This window comes from Mus caroli, chromosome 13 (assembly GCF_900094665.2).
Source record: "Mus caroli chromosome 13, CAROLI_EIJ_v1.1, whole genome shotgun sequence".
Classification (NCBI taxonomy): Eukaryota; Metazoa; Chordata; class Mammalia; order Rodentia; family Muridae; genus Mus; species Mus caroli.
The window spans coordinates 88,181,672-88,207,048 of NC_034582.1; the positions used below are offsets into that span (position 1 = coordinate 88,181,672).

Sequence of the window (25,377 nt, forward strand, 5' to 3'; positions counted from 1 at the left end):
TTGGTAAACATACCCAGGCTGAGAGGGGTTGCTGTAGATGCCACTACTGAAGTCAGCACTGCAGGGGTGAGCCTGTGCCTCCCAGGTCTTGCAGCACCCCACCCCTGGAGAGCTTGCTGCAGTCATTTGTGCCACACCCTTCACTAGACTTCATGACACAAGAATGTACAGTGGAAGGTTTCAGACACATAGTTTTCTTACTAATGAGAGATATTTCCACAGATGGTTTAAAGCAATGCAAATATACTGTCCTTTTGAATTTTATTTTATGTGTTTTGCCTGAATATATGTGTACTATATGTGTGCAGTGCCTGCAGAGGCCATAAGAGGACATTAGAGTCCCTGGAACTGGAGTTAGCGGTGGTGGTGGTGGTGGTCGTGGTGGTGAGCCACCACATGGGTGTGAGGAACCTAACCCATGTCTCCTGCAAAAACATCAAGTACTGTTAGCTGCTGAGCCATCTCTCTGGCCCCACAGACTTCTTGTTGTATAGTCCATGCTTCAGGGATCCAAAATAGGTCTCACTGACCTAAACTAAAAATAGGTCTCACTGACCTAAACTAAAAATAGGTCTCACTGACCTAAACTAAAAAATGAGCCTGGTCCCGTTCTTCCTGGAGATGTAGGAAAAAGATGGAATTCTTAGCCTTCCATGTCCCGCCTTCTAGAGACAGCTTGAATTCCTTAGAGGCCATTAAAGGCCACAGTAACACGTCCTCTTTGACCATTTTAGGTTCAGATGGAGTCCTTACTATTATGGTCTCCTGTCTAATTAAGCCGTTGCCTCTATCAGATCTTCTCAAAACTTTTTTGAAAATTTCAGAGCAAATTTTCTCCTCTTTCTGGTGCTATTTTGTGATGTGTAAGAAATTATTAACACATATTTCAACAGCATCAGAATTACAATAGGTTTTTGACAAAAACATTAATTTATCTCATTAGATGACTAGCTCATTTATGCTTTTAAGGCATCAGAGAAATATGTTATTTATGTTTTGGAAAAAGGCTAAAACATGCAAAGAGATTGTATTATGCAGGCTTAGCACATTGTTAGTTACCTGAGGCATAAGAATATGCAAAAAGTTAAATGATACCAAAATTGAATAATGATGTCAAAGTGGAGTGTTGGTAAGACCCGTGGCAGCAGGTACAGCGACGGGCAGGCGTGGGCTGCAGCTAGCCTGTGTATTAGGTATTTAACTTAGTGTAAAAGTAAGAGATGGTTCACTGTGATTTAAGCAAATCAGAGCTACAGTGAATTCTTTGTGCAAGACTGGATAAAAAGTAAAGGCATCAAGTTCTAAGGTTGAAGTGTTCTGTGCTTGGGGGATATACTTTGAGGGATTTTTTAAAAAAACCTTCATCAAAGTGTTATGAAATAGTCTATTAAATATTGTTCTTGAAATGATTCTTTTCAGAGAAGGCCCAGCATAACAAGTGTAAAATTATTTCATATCTTGTATTCTGGGCTAATACTGTTCTGTGTTGTTATGTGAGAGGGTTAATCATAGCTGACCTATCTCAGAGCCCAGTGTCTGTCAGGCTTCATGCTGCCTTCCCTCATAGGTGAGTATGATGAATAACCCTGAGTGCGCACCACTGCCTCCTGTCGGTGGGCAGCCACTGGGTAAAGAGAGCAAGAGAATAGGAGCTAAGAGCTGCCTTAGCCTTAGATGGGTGGAGCATTAACTAGGGGCAGTGGTGTGGGCTGCATGCTTGCCCTAGGGATTGTTAGACTGGTTAGGCTGCAGCTCTGCTCCTGGTTGTATGGTAACTCATATGGAAAGCGTGCAGTGGAGACAAAGGGCTCCGTGATCGGGTGGGTGGGCACCCTCCTGTATAGACATAGAACTTTGCTCTTGAAGAGTTGGATTTATTTCTGGACACCAGCCTTCTTAAAAGCAGTGCATCACCTCCATCCACAGACACTACTATATAGCCCGTAATCTGTTGCTTGTCCATTTTCAGCTCATAGTACAAAATAAATGAAAGCCAAGGGCATTACAATTGGGAGGGAGGGTGGAGGAGGACTGTTATTTAAAAGGCTTTTAAATGATGTCACTATATATTCTTTTAACATCCTCTAAAAGCCTTTGAAAAAACAGTCTCTCTACCTCCCTTGTTGTTAACAAAGATGGTGCACGGACTGCTCTTTAAAAGGCTGTTAAATGGCGATCCTATATATTTTAACATCAACATCATTTAGAAACCTTTTAGAGACAGTCTCTTCAGCCACTGCTGACTGAGAGGGAAAGGACATGGGGGTAGCGATTGCTTTTTTAAAGGCCTTTGGACGGCACTATCAATAAATACAGCAATACTGTTATAAAAGCCTTTTTCCAATGATGACTCAGCTTTTTTGATGTTTACTTTTAACCTCATGACCTTTTGTCATCCGACAGACTGCTGTTTCAACATGACTGAAAACTCGGTTTACTAATAATCCCCAAATGCCATTTATTGAACTTCGTTGCAGAGCTTAAAAATCAATTACACATATACCATCTCATTCAGCCCTTACAACAGCCAGGTGAAATAAGCAGGATGTGTAGAATTGTCCCACGGTGCAGAGAAGAAAGACAGAAAAACCTAGGGGGTTGTGATGCTTGGCATCCACACTGGTACCCAAGCCCTAACTACTGTCCTGGTCAACTTCACTCACCGTTCGTCCGTTCGTTCGTTCATTCACTCACTCACTCACGTATTTATGAGAACTCACTGTATAATCCTGGGTGATCTGGAATTGTTATGTAGATCAGGCTAGCCTCAGACTCACAGAGATCTTGTATCTGCGTCTCTCAAGTGCTGGGATTAAAGGTGTGTGTCACTCCAGCACATTCCTATTAGTCTTGGTGTTCTGATTTGGTCTTCCAGAAAGTATCCATCATAAAAATAAAATTCTGCAACTGAAATTCTGAAGGTAGACATGCACAGGTGCACTAGATGACAGTTAGCACAGAGACCCACAGCTTGTCAGAGACTTGGGAGCACACAAGTACAAAAGTACACATCCCATAATATGATGTGTAAATCTTCTCCCATCCAGGCCGTGGTATCTTCACAGAAGATGGGATAGAAAGGTTATAAAAGCCACAGGTAGCTGGGCGGTGGTGGCGCACGCCTTTACTCCCAGCACTTGGGAGGCAGAGGCAGGCGGATTTCTGAGTTTGAGGCCAGCCTGGTCTACAGAGTGAGTTCCAGGACAGCCAGAGCTACACAGAGAAACCCTGTCTCGAAAAACCAAAAAAAAAAAAAAAAACAAAAACAAAAGCCACAGGTGGTGAATGGCTTTAAGGAAACAGGAATTTCTGAGCACCACAGCCAGGGAGAGCCTATGAGCTCTGAGGAGTCATGGCATCATGCTGACGCCTTGCACAGGATCAAGCCAGGCAGACTCCCGTAGGCATGGAAACTAACCTAGCTGAGAAACTCATGACCTCGATAGCTGCTGGGGGAGGGGAAGTCCATTTTATTTAATGCTGTGACTCCTGTGGGCTTCATCTCCGGGGGTGGCTGTCCAGCATAAACTAGATGTAATGGGGCTGGGGGCAGGATAGAGTAAGGAGAATAAAGTTGGGTAAGTAGGGTGTGGGAGAGAACCTGGGAAGAGGATGGGGAGGGGATGAATGTGATCAAAAAATGCACTGAATGAGATTCTCAGATAATTAGGAGAGCATTTAACATAGGAAAATAAATTGATGTAAATTTGCATAGGGGTCAGGTCATCAAATAGCTTTGCCTCACACATTTGTACTCTAAAGAGCCCAAGGTTTCTGTACTGTACATCAACTTCTGTCAGTGAGAGATTTTAAATGTTTATGCACAAATCAGGATGTGTGTATCTGATTGCATATAAGTGATTGTATGTGTTTCTATTTCTGTCTTGGGATCTGAGAACCCATTTCCCATCCTTTTCCAGTGTCAGGGATTCTCAGTAACCTCTGGTACCTGAGACTGGCATGTGTAATGTGCAATGGACTCTTTCCACTGTGCTCTGTCACTGAGTAAGACATCTTGGGTGTGATTGGTTGTTTCAAATCAAATGTCTATGTAAATGGGCTAAGATGTCTTTCCCTTGCCATTAGACTTTATGTAGATAAGATCCATGTCCCTCAGCCTTGGTGTCCCCTACCTGATAGTTCATTTGACTGCAGGGAGCCACAGCCAGCCAGGGAACCATGATCCTGTCTCTGAACACAAAGCACAGTCTCCCTAACATAGTCTGTAAGTTGTCTCCCGGAGTCTAGCCTTTCTCTGGGAATCTCCACGTGGATTGCAGGCCTGTAGTACATATTCTCAGCATGACCTTACCCACGATGACCTACTGTAGTTCTGTCTGTTTCAATTGCTGCTACCCAGGAGTTTATTTATAGAAAGCCCTAGCTGTTGCCTCCCGGCTAATCCATTGTCACCCTAATCTCTTCTTGTGTAAGGCTATCTAGCCATGTCCTCTGCCCTCCTTAGAGTCCCTACCACCCATTCAGCAAAGACCATGGCTGCTCACACATGGCCTTGCCAGTACCCCATTGTTCTGCACACCTCACTGTTTGTGCCCTGTGTAGCTACGTGGCCTCACCTGCCCTGAGTTCCAGGCACTTATGCCTTCATTTCAGCGCAGGAAAGTCACTCGGTACCTTGTTCAAGCTGTTCATGTTCCTTGGTCCTTTTATTTCTTCCAATGCTATTTCACGTTAGCCTAAATTTAAGCCAACCCTGAAAGGCAGATAAATGTCAGTGCCAGTGTGGTGTCAAGGTCATTAGAACTTGAGAGACTTTGTAGTGTCCAAGGGCTGGCTGGACATGTCCTGTTTCAGAGTCCTTTCTTTGTTAGTTGAAAATAAATTGTTTTCACTCCCTCCCTCACCTCCTCCTAGGGGCTCCCATGCTCCTCCCCCATCCAACTCCACAGTTTGTCTCTCTTTAGAAGACAGACCAGGGACGGGGTGGTAGTAGAGATAGACAGACAGACATGCAGACAGACAGACAAAACAATATGAGACCAAAAAAAAATCTACAAAAATAGCACTGAGTAGGCATGGGGCCTCCCTTCATGTGTGGTTACTATAACCCATGAGACTGCAGTAGAGAAGACTAGCTTTTCTTTTGCAAGCAGCTGTCAGTTGGAGGTAGCTTCTTGGTTAGTGCCGGGAGCTCAAGCCCACTTCCCTCTCAGTGCTTGGCTTTGAACCTGGGCAGTCCCTGTGCTTGCTACTGTAGTCTGTATGAATTCATATGTGGCTCTCATATGCTGGGATTGAAGTTTAGAACCATGGACTGTCTCTGTCGTCAAGATCCACTGTGGGAGCCATGGAGAAGGCATTTGCCCACTGAGCTGCAGCTTAATTCCCCCGGTAGAAGCCTCTCTGAGCTCCCCCTAGCCCCTTTCAGCCACCCCCAAGCTAAGGACAGTCACCTGCTGAGACAAAGCAGAGCTCCCCACCCTCCCACTGCACCCCCCACAGCGCCCTGGCCTCAGGCTAGACACTGTTTTCTGCCAGCCGTGCCTGGATGTCCAAGAGTCTGAGAACCCCATGGCTCCAGCCTCATTGCAGGTCTGGGGACCCCTAACCCAGCTCCAGCTTTCCCACATCTCAGATGGACTGCATGTTCCCACCCCTGGAGTGGTGTCTCAGTGCTTCCCTAAAGCCCAGCACACCAGCCTGGTGGTGGTGTGGGGTTTCCACCTCTGGATGGCTGTGCCCTGAGGTAGCTGGAACTCAGACCCACAGAAAGGAATTCAAAGACACTAGATAGTGAAAAGAGCTTCCTTGTTCCTGTATTGGCTGAATTAATGTGGAGATGGCTCTACTAAAACCTACAGGTTTAATGCAGTGCCCAGGAAAATTCCAGTGACATATTCTCTAGATCTGGGGGAAAAAAATCCAGTAATTCCAATGGAATCACAAAAGACCATGAATAGCCAAAGCAATGCTAAAGGATAACTACACAGTCAGAGGTATCTAAAGTCATGTGACCTACCAAAATTAAAGTCAGAAGATAAAATAATTTAAATAGACCCATTATGGATTAAAGCTATTAACAGTAAGTACGCCCAGGTCCAGAATAACTGCTAAGTTCTTATCAATTTTTTAAGGAAGATTTAATAGCAATTTTTCTTAATTTATCCAAAAACAGAAGGTGAAGAAGCACTAGAAAATGTCATTTAACAAAGCCACTATTACCCATATACCAAAATTAGGTAAAGAAAAAACAACAAGTCTATAGACCAATTTCTCTGAAGAACATGGATACAGAATTTCTCAACAAAATACTTGAAGACCCAATTCAGGGACGCAGTAACAAGACTATACAGCATGACTGATGCAAGGTTGGTTCACAGTACAAAAATCCAGAAATCCAATTACACCATATAAACAAAGCTAAGGTCAGGAACTGCGGGATCATCTCTGTAGATGCTTTTTTGCCTCTGACATGGTTCAATATGCTGAAGCCCTAGAGTTGTTAGGAATGTAGTCTGTGAACAGCAAACCAATAGCCAAGATCGGACTGACCATAGTTTTGTTTTAATTAAATGTGTTGATAATAAAGCTTATAGACTTGTCTTTGGAGAAAGGAAAGAACAGAATGTTGTAAAGTAACTCCCTCTACAAAATCAGTGCAAAGGGACACATTCTACATGTAGGGCCAGAGCTGTTCTAGGTAGTGCTAGGGATGGACCACAGGGCAAGCACTCTACCACTGAGTTGCATCTGCAGTCCTAGGTTCTTTGTAAGTGAGTACCTTAGCCTTGTAGACTATAGCCACTCTGTGATGCCAGCATGGTACAGAAAACAGCCTGGGGGCGGGGGGTGAGTGGCTATTCTAATAAAGAGTTTAGATACTAAAATATAATTTTACAAATTTTTAACATCATAAGACATTATTATGATTTTACAACCATTTAAAAATACTAGAACCATTAGAGTGAAAACTCACAAAAATAACCATTGCTTGCTGGTACCTGTTTACTGGCATGCAAGTATTAATGAATTAATTATGTGTACCTGCCTGTAAACATTTTTTTTTTAGTTTTACTTTTTGTGCATGGGTCTTTCGCTTGCTTGTATGTCTGTGTCCCACATACATGCCTGGTGGTCACAGTGGTCACAAGAAAGCTTTGTATCCTCTGGAACTGGAGTGATAAATGGTGTGAGGTACCATGTGGATGCTGGGAATGAAATCCAGGAACTCTGGTGGAACAATAGTGCTCTGAACCATGGCCCTCTCTGTTTCTCCAGCCCTTCTGAGCAGAGTTTTTAAAAGATGTGTTGATTATTACAAAAATAAATGAAGAAGCCTTGCTTTTTCATAATCTGTGCTCATTACTCAAAATATTGGAAATTATCACAATTGCATTCTACATCAGTCAGATTTACATGCCTAACTAAGAAGTTGTCCTTGAGATAACGAACATTAGTTTAATGTCCTTTGGAAGGTTCTAGTATATTTCTTTACTCTGTGTGTCCAGTTAGGGGCACAGCAAACCCTGGCCTATACTGGTGCTGTTCACTGCAGTGAGCTGGAGGTGCAGTAGGCTCACTTTGTATATTTACTAAGCAAATAAAGCAATATTGAGGTTCTCTGCCATGTAATTCTTACCAATGGAAACATATTGGTTTAAAAAGCACTCATGTAAAAGATGTGGCTTACCTCTACTTACAAATGCTTCCTTTCCTCATTGCTCTATAAGTCAAATCTAAGCAGGCACTGCAATAAAATAAGCCAAAGAAAACAAGACACAGGGAGAACAGTTTATATATTACAGCTCTTCATTTTTTTTGAAATTTAAAAACAGAACAGATTGATAATACTTAAAGATGATTGTGTAACTAAATACAGATTAAAGCATAAAAGGCTGAAAAACATGGTTTTCATAAAGCTTTATGTGGGAATGTCATCTCTGAAATAGTAACGCAGCTGCCAGAGGAGCCTGGTTATAATCCACTCACTTGATGCTCCATGTTTTATTTTTCAAGTCTCATTTCAAATTTTATAATTCAATCATTTTGAACAGCTATGTTCAAAAGAAGTTTTACAACTTTAATCTTAATAATCTCAAGAAAAAGCAGACATGCTATGTCATAAAATAACTATTAGTGACTAGTTTGTACCCTATAAATCTAACTTGAGTTGATAATATGGTCCATTACCTGCTAACTGCACAGAGTATTTTTCATTTTACACTCTTCAGTTACTTTTTAGTGAAGTGTTAAAAAATATGAAGCTTTTCTCCTCTCTAAAATCGCACGCTGTCTGTCTGTTATTAGGGAGATAACAGCTCTTATAAATGTTTCAGTAAGCACTAAGTAGACAGTTATGTGCTCTCTCATTCCACGCTTATTTGCTTACTGTAATAAACTGATAAAATATGTGTGCTTTGTCTCTGTGTATCTACAGGCGTCATGAGTCACATAGATTTCCTTTAGAAATAATGTTGTGGCTGCAGAATTGATTGCTTATTTTCACAAACCATCTGAAGGTACAGGAACGACTTTTATTATTTAAACATGTGCTGGGGAAGATTTGTGGGGATCATCTCACTGGTGCTGGATGCTTTTGTTCTCCTCTGGCTGGGGAAGCATCTCATTGTAGTGCCACTGCAGCTGGCGAGCTAGTTATGTCCTCGGGAATCCTGGTAAGGATGGCCCCTGTCATCTGCTAAGAATGCAGCAAACTTTGAACTTTAGAACATTCGTCATTACAAAATTAAAACTAGAGTTTTCAGGACTGGAGAGAGAGCTTAGCATGTAAGAACACTAGCTGCTCCTCCAAAGGGCCCTAGTTTAGAGCACCGTGCCCAGCACCCACATGGTGGCTCACAACCGTCTGTAACTCCAGCTCCAGGGCTCTTAAACAGACACGTCGACAAAGAACCAGTGCACATAAAATAAAAATAAATAAATCATTTTTAAAAACCTAGTGTTTTCTAGCACTATATTTTTATCCTGTCTTGGGTGGTACAGATTTTATTAAAACCATTTCTTACCTGAATCTATGTGTTTCTAATGTTTTTTCATAGAGCTCCTTCTTGTCAATAAATTGTTCTTTGTATACATGTTTAGAAATAGTTTTTTCTTTTGTTCATAATTTTATTATATATGTGTGTGTGTGTATATATATATAACAGAAATAATTATATTTAATGGAAATCTTAAGTCATTTCCTAAAGCTAATAAATGTTGATGCTGACTCTCAACTGATCACCCCACTGCTCCAGTAGGCCTGTGATATTTTTAGGAAAATTTTGTATTTGAAGAATTAGCATCAAATAAAGTATAGTTATAACCAATGCTAGATGTAGATTATTAGAAATGCTATAATATTTGAAATGGTTAAATTATGCTTTGAGTTATAAAAATGGGTAAAATTATGTTTTAAAGTAAGGAGCCAGTGGGAAGCCAGATAATAAACGTAATAATTAAATTAAATATTTTATTATGACTATGTTGGGTATGCGGTGCACATCTTTAGTACCTGTACTCTATAAGCAGAGGCAGGTGGATCTCTGTAAGTTCCATGTCTACAAAGCAAGTTCCAAGCCATCCAGGGCCACATAGAGACCTAGTGTCAAAATGAAGGCAGTAAGCCGGGGGGGGGGGGGGGGGGGGGGGGGATGGGGGGGGAGGGGACATAGTAGTAAGTCAGGAGGGAAGGACAAGGGAAGAAGGAGGAGAGAGGAATTCTGTGAAGCCTCTTCAGGAAGGTGACATTGGAGCAGAGGCACCTCAGAGCTGGCCCAGGTGGATATGTGGGGACAGGACCTTCCAGGCAAAGAGAATGGATGACAAATGCCATAGGCATGTGGCAGAAGTATGGCTGCTCTGTTAAAGAGAGGAGATCAGGTGACAGGCATAGCGTGCAGTGGTGTCTGTCAGGAGTCATGGGAGATGAAGTCAGTAGGGACCTGGCAGCTTCGTTTTTGTTTGTTTGTTTGTTTGTTTGTTTGTTTGTTTTCTGGGCCTTGGTAAAGAGTTTCTGCTTTTACTCTTCAAGGAACTGGAGGGTTCACGTGGGGGTCGGGGTGTCGGGTGATAACCCTGTGCCACCTTATCTTGGTGGAGTGGTTCTGCCTGTTGAGGTCCAACAGACTGAACACAAGCACCTGCTTGTTGGGACTCAGAACAGAAGCCAGAAGACCAGTTAGGCAGCTGAGAGATGGTGGGGGCTCAGAGGACTGTGGCACCCGTGGAAGCAGAGAGCACTGCTACAGTTGGACTCATTTCCCCCACATGGCTAGGTTCTCTCCTGTTCCCCAGGATCTCAGGCCTGCCTGCGCTGAGGCTGGGAGCCGACCTTTGTTGTGACATTTACCACAGATGGGTTTACTTAGTTCTCTGAACACTTTGTATTAGAGTACTTAGTACCATGCTTAATAAAATGTGTCAATACATGTGAGATGGAAGCAATGAATGACTAGTGATATTAATTGCTGCTTTGTGCTTGAAATAATAGTGTCCTTCTTAGAAAGCCCTGAGATAACTCATTCATGCATGGGGCTATGGAGAGAGAGCTTTGGAGTTCAAAGAAAGATGGCGACTAAAACTACAACGCACATTCCCAACAACCTTGTAGCTGGCCCCACGCTTAACGATGTGCACCCCTTCCCATAGCGCCAAGCTGACTAATGATGGCTAACTGAGCTGTGTGCTGCGCTTGCTCCTCCCCAGCCTCCTGCTCACCTCTTCCTTTCCAGGTTAGAGTTTCAGCTCTCACCCCCATACTGTATTCAGCTCAGCCCAGCTCAGCCCTCTAGACTTCCAAATGAGCGAAGCTGCCTGCATCACCATCTCCTCAATGACTGTGATGAGCACATCTCAGACATGGTGTAGGTCAAAAGTGACACGTGCTTGTTATCTAAGAGAATCAGCATGTAACACTGGAAAATACCACTAGTCAGCTGAGGGCTTGTGCTTAACTTGGTTGTTGTCACTCTAATGCTGTCTCTGTGCCCATATGTACACCTAAACACTTAATGTTATAATGTTATAGTCACCTTTCTGTGGTAGAGTGTGTTCACACTGAGCGTTGGTGTTTGGGTCTGTGCTAAACAGCATCTAAAAGCTTATAGCAGGATTTCACTTTCTTCAACATTAAAATATTCTTTTAGAATGGTTATTTTTGAGATGAGGTCTTGCTGGGTACCACAGGAAGAGCCCAGCCTTGTGTCTTTATTATATGAGCCTCCAGAGCTGTACTTACAAGTGCAAACCACTGCTCCATGGAAAGAAAGGCAAGCCAGAGACTTGAACACCAGAGCTTGCCAGGCAGTTTTGCGGTCCTATGTTTGATCCTTAGCCCTGCAGGAAACCAAAGTAAACCTAATGGCAGACTGTTTGCTACCATCATCAGCAAGGTTAAGTGGAAGCATTGACTTAATGGGAAGAAAATTCTGTACGAAATTTGAGATTTAAGCAGCTGGGGGTTTTTTGTTTTGTTTTGTTTTCTGGGTTTTTTTATGTTGCAAATAAATTGACATAATTTTACAAAGGTTACTTTAAATTCTGATACTAGTTGAGCTTTTATAGAATACTGTTTTAATGACAAATAGTAGGCAGTTTATCATTTCATATTTATGATGTTTTTGTTGAATTTAAAATTATTAAAAGTTACTCATTATCAGTTATCTGTAGCAGGCCTGATGTGCTACAGTCCTTAGATTTTGAAAGGAAAGACGGATAGCCCATGGGTTCTTAATGGGCAGCTTCTCTCTGTTCTCTCCTCTCCCCTTTCTCCCTCTTTCTCCCTTTTACTGCTTGTGATTTCAATTAAAATACAATTAATTGATCTCAAAATAGGTGCATTGGCTATTTCTCTTGGTTCTGTGACAAAAGACCAGACAGAAATACTTTTAAAAAATGATTTTAAAGAAATACTTTTATATCTTGGGGCTGGAGAGAGGCTCAGTGGTTAAGAGCACTGACTGCTCTTCCAGAGGTCCTGAGTTCAATTCCCAACAACCATATGGTGGCTCATGACCATCTGTAAAAGGATCTGCTGCCTTCTTCTGGTGTGTCTGAAGACAGCTACAGTGTAGTTACATATATTAGATAAATAAAATCTTTTAAAAAAAAAAGAAGAAGAAGAAGAAGAAAGAAGAAGAAGAAGAAGAAGAAGAAGAAGAAGAAGAAGAAGAAGAAGAAGAAGAAGAAGAAGAAGAATCTCTTTGGCTCATGGCATAAGAGCAGACAGAGGAAATGTCATGGTGGAGAGAGCATGGTAGCAGAGTTGGGTAGGATCTGTCCTCTGGGTCTGTGGGCAGGAAGCAGACAGAAGTGCTTGCCTGGGCTCCCCTAGTCAGGGTAGGTGTCCTTCCTCAGTTAGCCCAGGTGTGTCTCCCAGGCGACCGTGAACATTTATCACCGTGGTAGGGAAGGTCATTTTAATCAGTAAGCCAAAGGACGAAGCTAGCTTAAGCTGGAGCTCACAGTGGAAGAAGCTCAAGGGGAAAATGTGTGTGGCTGACCACACACGGTGAACTCGGTCGGTGATCCCAGCACTCAGGAGGTTGAGGTAGAAGACTCACGGGTTCCAGGCAAACCTGTGCTACCAGTGAGAGGCTGTGCAGGTAAGTAGTCAGGATTGAAGAGGAAGGCACATGATGTTTGTTATTGGTTGGGATTTCATATAGTTGAAACATTCAAGAAAACTAACTAGAAAACCATAAATATAGATATAAAGTCACCAAGAAGGCCGTAGATGGGATGTTTAGGTTAAAGAGTAAAAACACAACTCATATACTCTTTATAAAAGGCAAGTATTTACATATGCAGGGCATGAGACCTATCTCCATGTCATCAAGTTCTCAACAGTAAGATCAGAGGATCCCTAGATCTAAGCTAACCTACATTATATAGTGAGACCCTGTCTCCCCAGTCCCAAAAATATATGCTCTCTATGACTGGAGTTATTTTTGTTTTCTATTATTAAACTATTTTAACGTATACCTGCAGAGTAAAATAAAACAATTTGGTATGGGGGGTGTTGGTTTGGGTTTTCTTGAGACAGTGTTTCTCTGTGTAGCTCTGGCTGTCCTGGAACTTATTCTCTGTAGACCTCTGCCTCTTGAGTACTGGGCTTAAGTGTGTGTACCACCACTGCCTGGGAAACCAACATTTTAATGCTGCTTTGAGGCATTTACTATGCAATTTCACATCTTCTAACGTTTGTATTGTATTTTATATAATAACTTAGGGCAGACACATGTCCTGAGTATTGGCTTGTTCTCTAGAAGCAGTAGTGATTGACTGTCCTCACTAACTCCTGTCGTCCTCCCACATGCCCAGGTCAGTACACCTGTCTTCGTGCCAACAAAAACACATGAGCTGCTTCACCGAATGCATGGGAAAGGACTGGCCGCCCACTACTGCTTCCCAAGACAGCCCTGCATCTTCAGTGACAAGATGGTCTCTGTACAGATCACCCTGACTAATACTTCTGATCGAAAAATAGAAAACATCCACATAGGGGGGAAACGACTTCCTGTGGGCATGCAGATGCATGCCTTTCATCCAATAGGTAAAGGCTAAGTCTTACTGGAAACTTGGTTCCTAAATGTTTTCACTTTTAAAGCAGAGTTTCAGAAAAAGATAAAATACAGCATTATTTACTAACTGAGAGTGCCCTGTGTTGAGGGGAGCAGGAGGGAGAAGGGAGGGAGGGAGAGACAGACAGACAATCAGACAGACAGACTGAGACTGAGTCTGGGTCTTCCCTGGGATCCTATGCAGGTATTCTACCCCTGGGCTATATTCCCAGCCATTTTTTAAAACCTGAATTTATCATGTAAGAGAAATGTGCTTCTTTTCCCTTAGTGAGTCTGGTCTCACTAAGGGTTCAGAGCTGATGACTGTGATGAGAGGGCGGGGCTGCCCTGCCTGCATCACCTCCTGCATCCCTGCTGCTCAGTTTTCCTCCCCACCTCATTGCAGATTACTCACTGTGTACCAACAGTAGCAAAGTGGTGTGTCTTTTGAGTGTAGTGCCTCCCATAGCTCCAGACCCTTTCATGTTCCTTCTACAATCCATACATTGAGAAGTAAAGGGTCACAGGGTGAATATGTTCTGTTGTCCTCCTGTTCATGCACAGGATATGTAGTGCGCTTTGCTATGTGCCTGTAGTTATCTGTGATAGTTATAAGTTAAACATCCTTGATATGTTACCACCATTTACAGTCAAGATGTCCTCATGCTCAAAACACAGAAAAGGAGACCTGACTTCTCCATAAAGCATAAGATGCAGCAGCAATGGCCCTTGTCCCTGCGTGCAGGAGGCAGCTTCCCCTGGACCGGTGGCCTCCCACACAGCGTGCCCTTCCCAGATGCCCAGCAGAGGGTCAGGGTGTACCCTTGATATTTTTAAGTATTTTCAGAAAATATTTTGTTTTTATGAGTGAACACAATCCTTCAGGAAAAATCTCCATAAAGGGTGATGTAAGCCTGGTTGTGACCTCAGCAGCCTCATACAAACCCTACCTGAAGTGGAGGCAGGAGGGTCAGAGTTCAAGGTCACCTTCAGCTACAGAAGGGCATTCTTAGCTACTCAGACTCTATCTAAAAGAAACCAAAAGGGAAGTTGATTTCTGGCACGGTAGCCTTGAAATATTGGCTCTGTTTTCTGACATTTGAGGGGAATAAAGCCCTTCATGCAGGACGAAGTCAGGAAGGTTTCCCTGCTTTTTTGACTGTGTATCACTGTCCTTTCTGGTTTTCTCCATCCGAGCCCTGGCTTTGTGAGGCTTTCTGTAAACAGCATCATGCTTTGTCTGTGAGTGTGCGTGTGCGTATGTGTATGCCAGAGAGAAACAATGGTTTCTAGTGGGAAGTCTAGTAAACTTTCCTAAGTAACCAGAGTAGCGAGCGAGGAGTTACTGAATACTAGGGTTTTATACTGGATAATTAAGAGAACTTAAATAGTGTACTCTATTCTAATTTTTACTAGATTATTTTGCAGATTTGATATATTGCCAAGGTATTACAGAATATACCAATTTGTGATCTTTTTTCTTTTCTTTTTCCTGTTTTACTACTTACAATCTAGCCCTTTTTACCTGGTTTAAAAATTAGTTTAGTTAAGCGATGTCGAGTGGCTGATGTATGGGTTGTCTGGGTTGGAAATGTTATCCAAAGGTTAAAACAGTAGAACAGTATTAATGCTTCCTTTGGCTGGCATAATGAGTTGATGAGTTGACCTTTTATTGGCCTATGTAGAATAGAAGAAATAAATACAATAAATTTCATAGCATGACGGTAATGCGGCATTAAAATATGAATACTGTTGCCTCAGTACTACTTGTAGGCTTTTTGTTCTGAGGAAAATTTTATGACCACGATATTTTATTCATTTTTAGGGCATTGATCGAATGCTTTTAAGATAAAGAGTTCTTTTCCATGTTTGTGCACTGCCCAGACCTTAGCAGCAATAGATTACAGCCAGTTACAGTGTACGATGTCTCTAACCTCTAAAATCATCTTAAGAATGCAACAAAACCACATATTTTATTGTCATGTTTTTGTGAGAAAAAAAAAGGAATCGAGATGTTTTATTCATTAAATATGTGCCCATCTTAAAGGGTCCAAAAATATTATTCCTAGTCACCAATCTGTTACATATTGCCTTAAAATCTCTGGATTTTGCCCTTTTAGCAGGGAGCTGGATTCTTTGTAGGAATATTATATAAGGCTTATCTGCCTAGTTTTTTAAAAACATTGAGAAGACAAGGATTGGTGTGTGGGGTGGGGGACCGGCCTCAATAAGGACTCACATTAAACCCTTTCCAGTGCACAACATCAAGTCCAGAAACAGCGTCCGAGTATTATAAAATCCATTATATGAATAATTTTATGCTGATCATTTTGTTCTTGAAGCGTTCACATAGTAAAGCATGCCATTGATCACGCACCGTCCTCCAGAATTAGCACAGCACTGAGCCTCAAGTTCATTATCCTACCACTCAGGCGAGTCACACAGTGTCAGAGTGCGAGCCTCTGTACAGTGTGGAGGATCCAGATTGTGAATGCAGTCGTGCTTGAGAGATGGCAGGGTTTGCCAACCTCTGTGATGCATGATACAAACAAGACCGAGCCTCAGTTGTATAGTACAAAAAATGGTTTTAGGGATTCAGTAAAGGATAAGTGGGCTACGGCCCAGAAGTAGAATTCTTTCTTGCTTCAGCTCCATCTTCTGCATGGGAAGGAGTAAAGAATAGCCTTAAGCAACGAGACCAACAGTGTGAGTTTATGACAGTATACAGCTCGAGAAATGATGGCCGTTGATACGAATGTGTTTGTGTGTGTGTGTGTGTGAGAGAGAGAGAGGGGGTGGGGGAGAGAGATTATGACAAAAAAGGGATCTTGGTGGGAAGAAGAGATCTCTTAAGAGATATCTTGGTTGATTTTTCTGTTACTGTGCTAAGATCCCACAATCAAAGAAATTTATAAAGCAAAAACATTTAGTTTGGGGCTCACGGTCCCAGAGGATGATAGAATCCATGGCCATCATGGCAGGGATCATGGTAATCAGGGAAAGGCAAGGACAGTTAATGGCTAGTGGAATTTATGTCTCATGAGAACAGGAGAGAGGACCGTTTGAAGGATTGATGGGGATCAGCAAAATAGGGACAGTTGCAAGGGGAAGGCAAATGGAAGGACCGGTACCTTGACATGATCCACAGGAATGCTGTGAAGCCCACCACTGATGAGGTAACTTAAACAATGAACTTTAAGACTAAGGAAGAGTCTCAAACAAGTAGATGTAATGTGTCCATTGGTGAATGTTCAGGCTTAGCTTCATGAGTTTATAATTTCCTTTAATATTCATAGTTGAAGTCTCTTATGAGCCATAATTAAATGTGTCTTTAGGCATGAGTGGTCAGTAGTTTCTTTGCCTCTTTCTCACATCCTCCGTGTTTTAATGTGTAAATTACCCTCTTTCTTAGACTCTCTGGAGCCTGAGGGGTCCGTTACTGTCTCAGTGGGTATTGACTTCTGTGATTCTACACAGACGGCCAGTTTCCAATTGTGGTAAGTTCAGTTGTTCTGTTTATATTGCCTAAACCGGACCAAAGATGTAAAGCTGGACTTTGAATAGCTTTTTCTGTAAGACAAAGCATGTAAGCACATGCACTTTGTTTGACCGTGTGCAACTATCATGGAGAAGTTGCTTATACACTGTGTACTGTATGGGCGTTCTAAATATTTTTGATAGACCTGCCGTTACAGTGTGCCATGCACGGTTGAAAAAAACCAAAAGCTATTACTAGGGTTTTTTTTTTTTAATTTTAATAATATTTTTAAAAACCCAGGAGAAATAAGCAGTTTGATAATATTGTTGAGTATCTCAGAGCAGGCATCTTCTGAGGCAGGTTGTCAGTTTGAGACACAGTGAGTTTCCTGAGTAGAATATTACTGATTCTGAGCCCTTTCTAAAACATTTTCCTCCTTTTATGTTAATTTTACAAACTGCTTGAGGACTTTTCTAAAGTTAAGATGTCGTAGCCACACGTTACTGGAATTTTCTAGTTTCAGACTTATGCTGGTGTATAGTGTGTATACCGAGGGATCGGGGGCCATTGGGAAGCCAGCGCAAAGCGAGCACAGCTCTGAGAGCCACCTTGCAGTCCCCTGGTTTATGTTCGCTGATACAGGATCTGACTTGGCTTTTAAGTGGAAGTTACTTGTTTTTCTTTAAAAGTTGAGGTATTTTATTCATCTCAATTTTAGCCAGCTTAGGATAGAATTTGTCAGGATTTAAAATTTCAAGTCAGGACCAAAACCCTTTAAAAAAGCAAATGTGTAGGTGAAATGTACCAACTCTTCCTTTGTCATTTCCCCAGAGGCTCAGGCCCGGTGTTATTTCTGTCCCTGCCAGGAGCACCGTGGCAGTGAGGGCCGGGAGCACCGTGGCAGTGAGGGCCGGGAGCACCGTGGCAGTGAGGGCCGGGAGCACCGTGGCAGCGAGGGCCGGGTGCACCGTGGCAGTGAGGGCCGGGAGCACCGTGGCAGCGAGGGCCGGGNGTGAGGGCCGGGAGCACCGTGGCAGCGAGGGCCGGGTGCACCGTGGCAGTGAGGGCCGGGAGCACCGTGGCAGCGAGGGCCGGGTGCACCGTGGCGTGCACATTGACCTTACGCAGATCAGCCCTTATGTTCTGGGAGGTCTGCTTTATTAGTGATATAAAAACGATTACTTTCCCCAACACTGCCTAGTGATTGTTTATTATTTTTCTATTAGACAAACAACACAGATCAATATGACTGAGCACAGGCTATGAGTAACACCACTCTAAATAGATTTGCTTCCAACACCAGAGGTATATTCATTTTAATGATTTCAACAATGTGAGCCCAATGACAAAGCTTGTACCAAATTAGACCAGAATTAAAACCTAAATATTCCTTTATCATTCCAATTTACAACCGTGTTCTTATTTTTCCATTTTTTTTAATTACAAGGACTTTTTTATAGTTTCTTGGTCCACATTTGCATTTTGTCTTCTACATTTAGCCAAGACCTTCTAGGGAGAAATACACACTGTAGGGCCTGATGTTTGTCCTATACAGGGTAGTATGTATGAGTTTTCTTTCAACATCTCTCAAGTTAAGTTTAGGAAAATAACAAATGTATCTCACACAGCAATTAGCTTTCTGCTACAAACACTTGCATTAATACATCGTCTGCAATGAAGGTACAAATTACTAAGTTATTTTATATTTCATCTTGCACGAGAGCATGTTAGATCAAAAATTATTTTTGTGTGTTCCAAAAAGAGCACTTTGTCTTGCATCAGTGTAATTGATCCTGAAGCAGCGTAATCACAATCACTCACGTTCTTAATTGGCCTGCCCAAAATCAGAAAATGGAAACCGATCGGCAGTGCTTCAATCAATAGCTTCATAGTAGCGCTCGTGGGGGAGGGAGATGGTGGTAATGGGGAGATCAATCGGTCTTAGGTGCCAGTCACGGCTGCGCCTTTTGCATAGTAAGTGGCACCTTTGACTTAGTGGTGTGCTTCAATAGTCGTGGTTCTGTGATAGAAAGGGGAAGAGTGAGAATGGCTGCACTGCTTTTGTATTTTGTCTGAAATACGTTATATAAGTCAGTGTGTAAAATTATGGGGATAAGAGCATCTTTGATTCAAGTCTTTGGAAATGTTGCTGCAGTCCTCTGTCTAACTATGGGTCTGACTTAACCCAATAAGATGGGTGGGTGCAGTGAGAACGTGACTATACATAGTCAGTTTTACATATTTTATAACAACTCCCTCTTCGCACTTTAAATCATCACCCAATTAATTTCTTGATTAAAATACTCAATTTAAAATATATAACACCCATAGATTCTAGCTCTTTAAACTGAATGCTGCATAAACAAATCCCTGTCTTGGTGGTGAGTGGATAGGACTATGCCAAAGATAATACATTGTGCTTAAACTAACTATAAAACACCATTTGCATCACTATTTTTACCCAAAATCCACTAAAAAGAAAAATCTATTCTTTTAAAGGTGAGCACAGAGTTGGGTGATGGGAGGCAGAGGTGGGCGGAGCTCAGAATTCAAGATCAGCCTGGTCTACATAGTGAGGTCCAGGACGGCCAGGATGCAAGGGAAACCCTTTTTTGAAAACCTAGCTAACTAACTAACTAACTAAATAAGATTAATTAATTAAGATAGGTAAGAAAGAAGCAGAGACATAGAGGAGAGAGTACCATTAGCTGACCAACCAGAAATTTCAAGGAATTGTTAGCCATTAGAAAACAAATAGGAGCAGATGAGAAAATGAAAACCACAGAACCAAACACCCCTTATGATACACTGGTGACAGTCAACGAGCACAGAGTGGGTGTGGCCAAGGAAAGTTAGGGTTAAGGAGGCCACTGGGGAATTAACGAGTGACTACTGCAGCCTCTGACTTCCCTCTTCAGCAGTGTGCAGACATAGTCTGAGGCTTAAGGACACCACTGCAGAAGTCCATAAAGAAAGGACTTTATGGCTGTAAGGGCCCCAGGAGCACAGCAGGGGTTAAGTTTGCGCTGGAGGAAGCAAAGATGTTGAGGACAGAATGGAATGCAGTTCTGTCCTAGGAGGCAGTCAGGAAGATCTCAGATCCTCCTTGGCTCAGGAGCCTCAGCCTTGTTACCTTCCTGCCACCTCAGTGGATACTTAGCAACTAGTCCATATCTTACTTGCTTAGTGAACTCCATACACCAGGGAATAGGAGTCCAGTTTCTACCATGATAGGAGTTGCTCCTGTTTGTTAAATTGTTAGAATGTGTTCATTGCTGTTTCAAACACTTATAATTAGAAATGTCTACACAATTTTTTTACAAATTTGTTTAACTTGCACATTGGTCCTTAACTTGTTATTGCCCCATCTTACAGGTTAGTAAACTGAGGCATAGGGGGGAAAAGATAAAGCTAATGTATAATAGAACTTGGTGTGTTGTTACAAAAATAGCTGCACAGTTGAAGATGACCAAGCTTTGGAGAGAGAGCTGAAAACTGCATCTTACAAGAGAAGGCCGAAGATGGATGTGGAGACGCAGGGAGTTTTGAAAGGACCAGATATGTAGTGGAGTGGGCGCAACTTAATACTGATTCGTGCTCTGGAAGACAGGCCCAGGAAGAAACCACAGTAGAGAACAGAAGCTATAGGCACTGGAGACCAGAAAATAACAGAGATGCAGAAGGAGAGAAAAGAAATAATGGAATCAATTATGGAAAAACATTTCCCCAAACAAAAGAAACACACAACTGTCAGACTGAAAGGGCCTATGAAAGGCGAAACAAGAAGTGAGCAGGTCAAAAAGAGGGCTCTCAGGACTTCACCTTTAACACAGAAGGATTTCAGCACCTGTCCTTCAAACAGCAGGGATTCTGTCTGCCACTTAGAAATCCTTTGTGAAGGATTCACACAGAACATGTAGGATTTCCAGAACTCATCATGGACCAGTGTGAGGAGAAATACTAGTCCTCCGTGTTTTCTACGTGAATTGATTGTTGGCAAACAGAAAATTTATGGTTTGAGATATTAACTATCACTAAGATTATTGATAACTCCAAACAAGGAAGAAAACAAAAGAGTCACTAAAACTTAGGTCATTTTTAACTTGAAATAGAAATAAGTGTGCTAAATAAATGATTAAATAATATAGCTGGGGGGCAGGGGCACACATGCCTGTGTGTGCCTCTTCAGGGAGACAAGAACAAACATCTCTGGCTAGAGTACTAACAGTGAGATCACTGTGGCCTAAGGAAACAATTTCCACCTCTAACTGGTGAGCCAATGTGTTTGCTGGGGACACTCACAGGATCACACTTGAGGGGTTACTGCCTTGCAGGAGCCTGGGTAGTAACAATGGTAGCTGCATCCCTAAAAAGTGGACAAACCCTCTCAATCATGGTGAAAGCTGCCTTGCTGGAGCTCCTTCCCCGGCTGTGAGCTGTGCGTATAACCTTGAATCTTACAACATTCTGTCCCCTTAAAGTTTCTTGAAGTTTCTAAACCTTGGAGCTGAGACTGAGCCTCTCTCCTCCCTCAGGAGCAACTCCATGGCAGCCTGTACACACTAGCTTACAAGTCCTATCACCTGTATTAAACAGCTACATGATAAAAGTCAGCAGTTTCTATAATAATCCTGCCTGAGAGAGAATGGCATGGAAACTAAATGAAAGGATAAAGTATATATGTGTGTTTTTCTGATGGCTGGACTAGAAAAAGGATAATTGAGCACAAATAATATTTGTTGCAGTCTTACAACAGAACATAAAAGTTTTAAACCTTTAAAAAGGCATGGAATGTATAAAGCAGAATCTCTTGTCAATAGGGGAAGTTGACAAGGCTGTGTGTGTTTAACACACATCAGAAACTGCACTCAGATGACTCTATAGACAGCTATAAGGTTAGTTTTAATAATTTAGTTACCAAAATATGTGGGGTGTCCCCCCAAAAAAGTTCCGGACCAGCACACCACAGGAGTTGTCCACAGAAGAAAAACTGAGCTGGCAAGATTAAAGAAAATGGAGACAAAGATTTGAAAGGGAATGTAAAAGAAGAGATTTTCAGGGATTTAAAATAATCCTATGTATAATTTCTAGTATGTTAGGATATGTATGTTATATGGAGTTAATTTTTTCATAGAAAAATATGAATGGGCAGTAAAAGGCTGTCTGTACTAGAACTTCACAGACAGTATTTCTATTACTAAAAGTTTTCTAGAGCAAACAAGAAAGGAATCACTCGTGTCCTTCCATATGGCTGTGTCCCTGATGTCAAGACCCCCGAGGATAACCCACCAGCCAGTACATCGCATGGGTGGTGAATTCACTGAGTAGTCACACACGTTACCCATGGCCACAGTGATCAGAGACATCCTCTCTAAGTCAGGAGGGAATAAGAGACACTCTCTCAAAGCTGTTCATGTTCTAATGGAGGTCAAGGCCAGTATAGAAAGACAACCAAAAGCAGAATATTGCTAGAATTATTTGCTCCCAACATCTTCAAATCAAGAGAAAATCTGTTTAATGCATTTTTAAGAGGGTTTTAGGGTAGGCAGCCTTTCCTAACAGCCTTAAGCAAAAATAAACACAAAATATTTTAAATGGTGAGAAAAGTGATATTAAGAAGAAAGAAACCATGGTCTTAGGTGGAAGAGCAGGCCTTCATCAGCAGATGTAGATGCTCGCTGGTGCATCAGTCTTTACCTCCGCACGGCAGCCTGGCTCCCATGCCAGGAGGGCTTTCAGGGAGTTCAGCATATTGCTAAAATTCAAACAAAATGTAAAAAGCAAGATGTAGGGTCAAAATAGTTTTTAAATGAAGAGACGTCTTTTTAAAATGTTGAAGTATTTATTAAGGCCAGAAGAATATTTCATTGGTGTTGACACAGGGACCAGCAAAAAAAAACTGTGAGCATTTAGAAACCGTGTCCTGAGGGGCCTTTCGGGTTACTTAGAGAGAGCTCCCTCTCTGTAAAAGGTGTGCATTGTGCCTTGGGAAGTGATCAGAGAGCTCCCTCCACAGATCGGTCCTGAATAAATCAATAATTGTATCTTCAAAACTATAAACATTTAAATAGAGGCCAGAGAAATATTCCCAGACTGTTTGTGGGCAAATTATATCAGAAAAAATACAAAGGAATATGATTTCATTAAAAATGTAAAATTTCTTTATGAAAACAGGAGGAACTATAAACGTGAATAGAAAACATCAGAAGGCCTGGAACAGAGAGGAGTTCTGTAGGCTGGGTATGTAAGGAACTCTTGTTCTGTGATTAAGGCCCCACTGAGAAGTGTGAAGAGGAGACAGTTTGTAAGGAAGGCTGGAGAGATGGCTGTGTGGTTAAGAGCACTTGCTGTTCTTACAGAGGACCACAGTTCTATACTCACCACACAGATGGCTCACAGTCATTCTGTATGTAACTCTAGTCTAGGGACTTGATACCCTCTGGGCTTCCACGGGTGCCAGGCACCCTCAAGGTATATGTACATTCATGCAGGAAAATACACACCATTTTTTTAATTTTAAAAAGAAAATAATGCAAATAGCAGGTAAGCATAAAAAAATGAATATCATGGCTAGTATTTAGGAAAACAAAAATTGAGATATTTCACTTATCATTGACAAAATTTCAAAATAATTTTAATATGTGATATTGATAAGAAAGGCAGAGAGACGTGTGTACTCCTTGTGTGCCATTTATGAACCTTAAACTGGCCATCACATTATTAGAACATTTTGACATTGTCTATCCAAGTGCTAAGTAGTCATTGTTTTTACCTGAGCATTTTCATTTTTCGAGGATGAAGCTCAGAGACGCATTTGTGTTTGGTTAGAAGGATCTCTGATAACATCTGGATCACATATGTAAATTCTGAGTCCCTGTGACACGTTGTCTGGACATTTTACGTCATGTAAGAGTTAAACCTCGGGGTTTCCTGCTAAGGAGATACCACTCTCCTTAGACAAGGACCTTGGTTCTGGGGTTTAGTAAGCAGCCTGCATGCTCCAGCTCTCTTACTTAGACACTTTACCAATTTGCTCTGTAGGCATCTGTGAAATGGGGTTGCACATAGTTGTGTATGCATCACAGGTAAACATACAGCAAGTAAAACCTTCCCTTACATTAACCGATTATGCCATGCTATTCTGTGTAGCTCAGCTGTATGGAGCTGTCTTGATAATGCTACTTTGCTGGTCCTGTAATACAGTGAGTTTGCATCACCAGTTCTTATCTATGTTGAGATATATATGGGGAGAAACAGACACAGTGCTTTCCATGATAAACCAGAAGAGATAAGAGAAAGGGTAGATAAGGAGTATCTCGGGCCAGCAAGATCCTGAAGGTCTGAGTTTGATCCTAGAACCCACTCCTTAACTCTGTCTTCTGAGCTGCACACAATTGCTGTGGCATGTCTCCCCACCCCACATACTACATACGCACAAACACATACACGTAACTATTTTTAATTATGTTTAAAAGAAAAGAATAGCTGTAAAGAGAACGAAACAGTCAGTAAAGGAACAAAATGATAGAAAAGAAGAAATGAAGAACACCTTGGTTTAGTGTGTCCCAGGCTTTCATTCTCCCGAGAGATAGAGAAGCCCATCTGTGGCTTCACCAGTCAGGGCTTTATTATTGCTCTAAGAACTCGGCTGTGGCTGTTCTCAGTAATGCTAAGCTGGTGACCAGCCCTGTGTCTGTCTTTATGTCTCATGTGCCAGTTCACTTACAGTGGGTTTTGCATCTTCATGGACCCATGAGGGCTGCTCCAACTCAGGCTCCTGTCTATGTTCTCGAACCTCCTCCTTTCCCCCAAGAGAAATAAGCAAGAAGGGAGGTGGAGAGAAATGTCTTTTGGGGCACATTGTCAGCAAAGAGCAAAGGGCAAGCAGATTCGTGGTGAACGGGTAGCAGTGTCCACCGCTACAGTGGTCCAGCCATTTTGGACGCGTACCATTTCCATTTCAACAGAAAATAAGCACCAAGAACAGAACCACCTGGCCAGTGGTGTCTGCTGTTCCCACACACTGTGGCGCTAGGACAACTCATTCAAGATTTCTAACCCAACCCACAGACCCATTTCCTGTCTGCACTGCTCCTTGTCACCACTGTCACAGAGCCACCTTGGACTCACAGAGCCCTGGGAGAGCACTTTTCTTACATTTAAAAGAGCTGTACATGGTGTCCATTGGACCTCCTAGTGCTCTACCTCTACAGTTACATACATGCCTCTCTTTTGTTTTTATTGAGAAAATATTAAACCTATTTGTTTATTTTTTTAGGTATTTTCTTCATTTACATTTCAAATGCTATCCCAAAAGTCCCCCAGACCTCCCCCCCACCCCACTTCCCTACCCACCCACTCCCACTTTTTGGCCCT

At 42.1% G+C, this 25,377-nt stretch overlaps 1 protein-coding gene across 2 annotated transcripts in view; it reads left to right on the top strand.

Annotated features, from left to right (window-relative positions):
- Ap3b1 (adaptor related protein complex 3 subunit beta 1) overlaps nt 1-25,377 on the top strand; it is a 202,794-nt gene that overhangs the window by 156,237 nt on the left and 21,180 nt on the right. For both annotated transcript variants that reach the window (XM_029468582.1, XM_021180280.2), the window contains exons 23-24: nt 13,285-13,516; nt 16,936-17,020. In XM_029468582.1, coding sequence (XP_029324442.1) covers nt 13,285-13,516; nt 16,936-17,020 — 317 coding nt within the window. The remainder of the gene's footprint in view (nt 1-13,284; nt 13,517-16,935; nt 17,021-25,377) is intronic.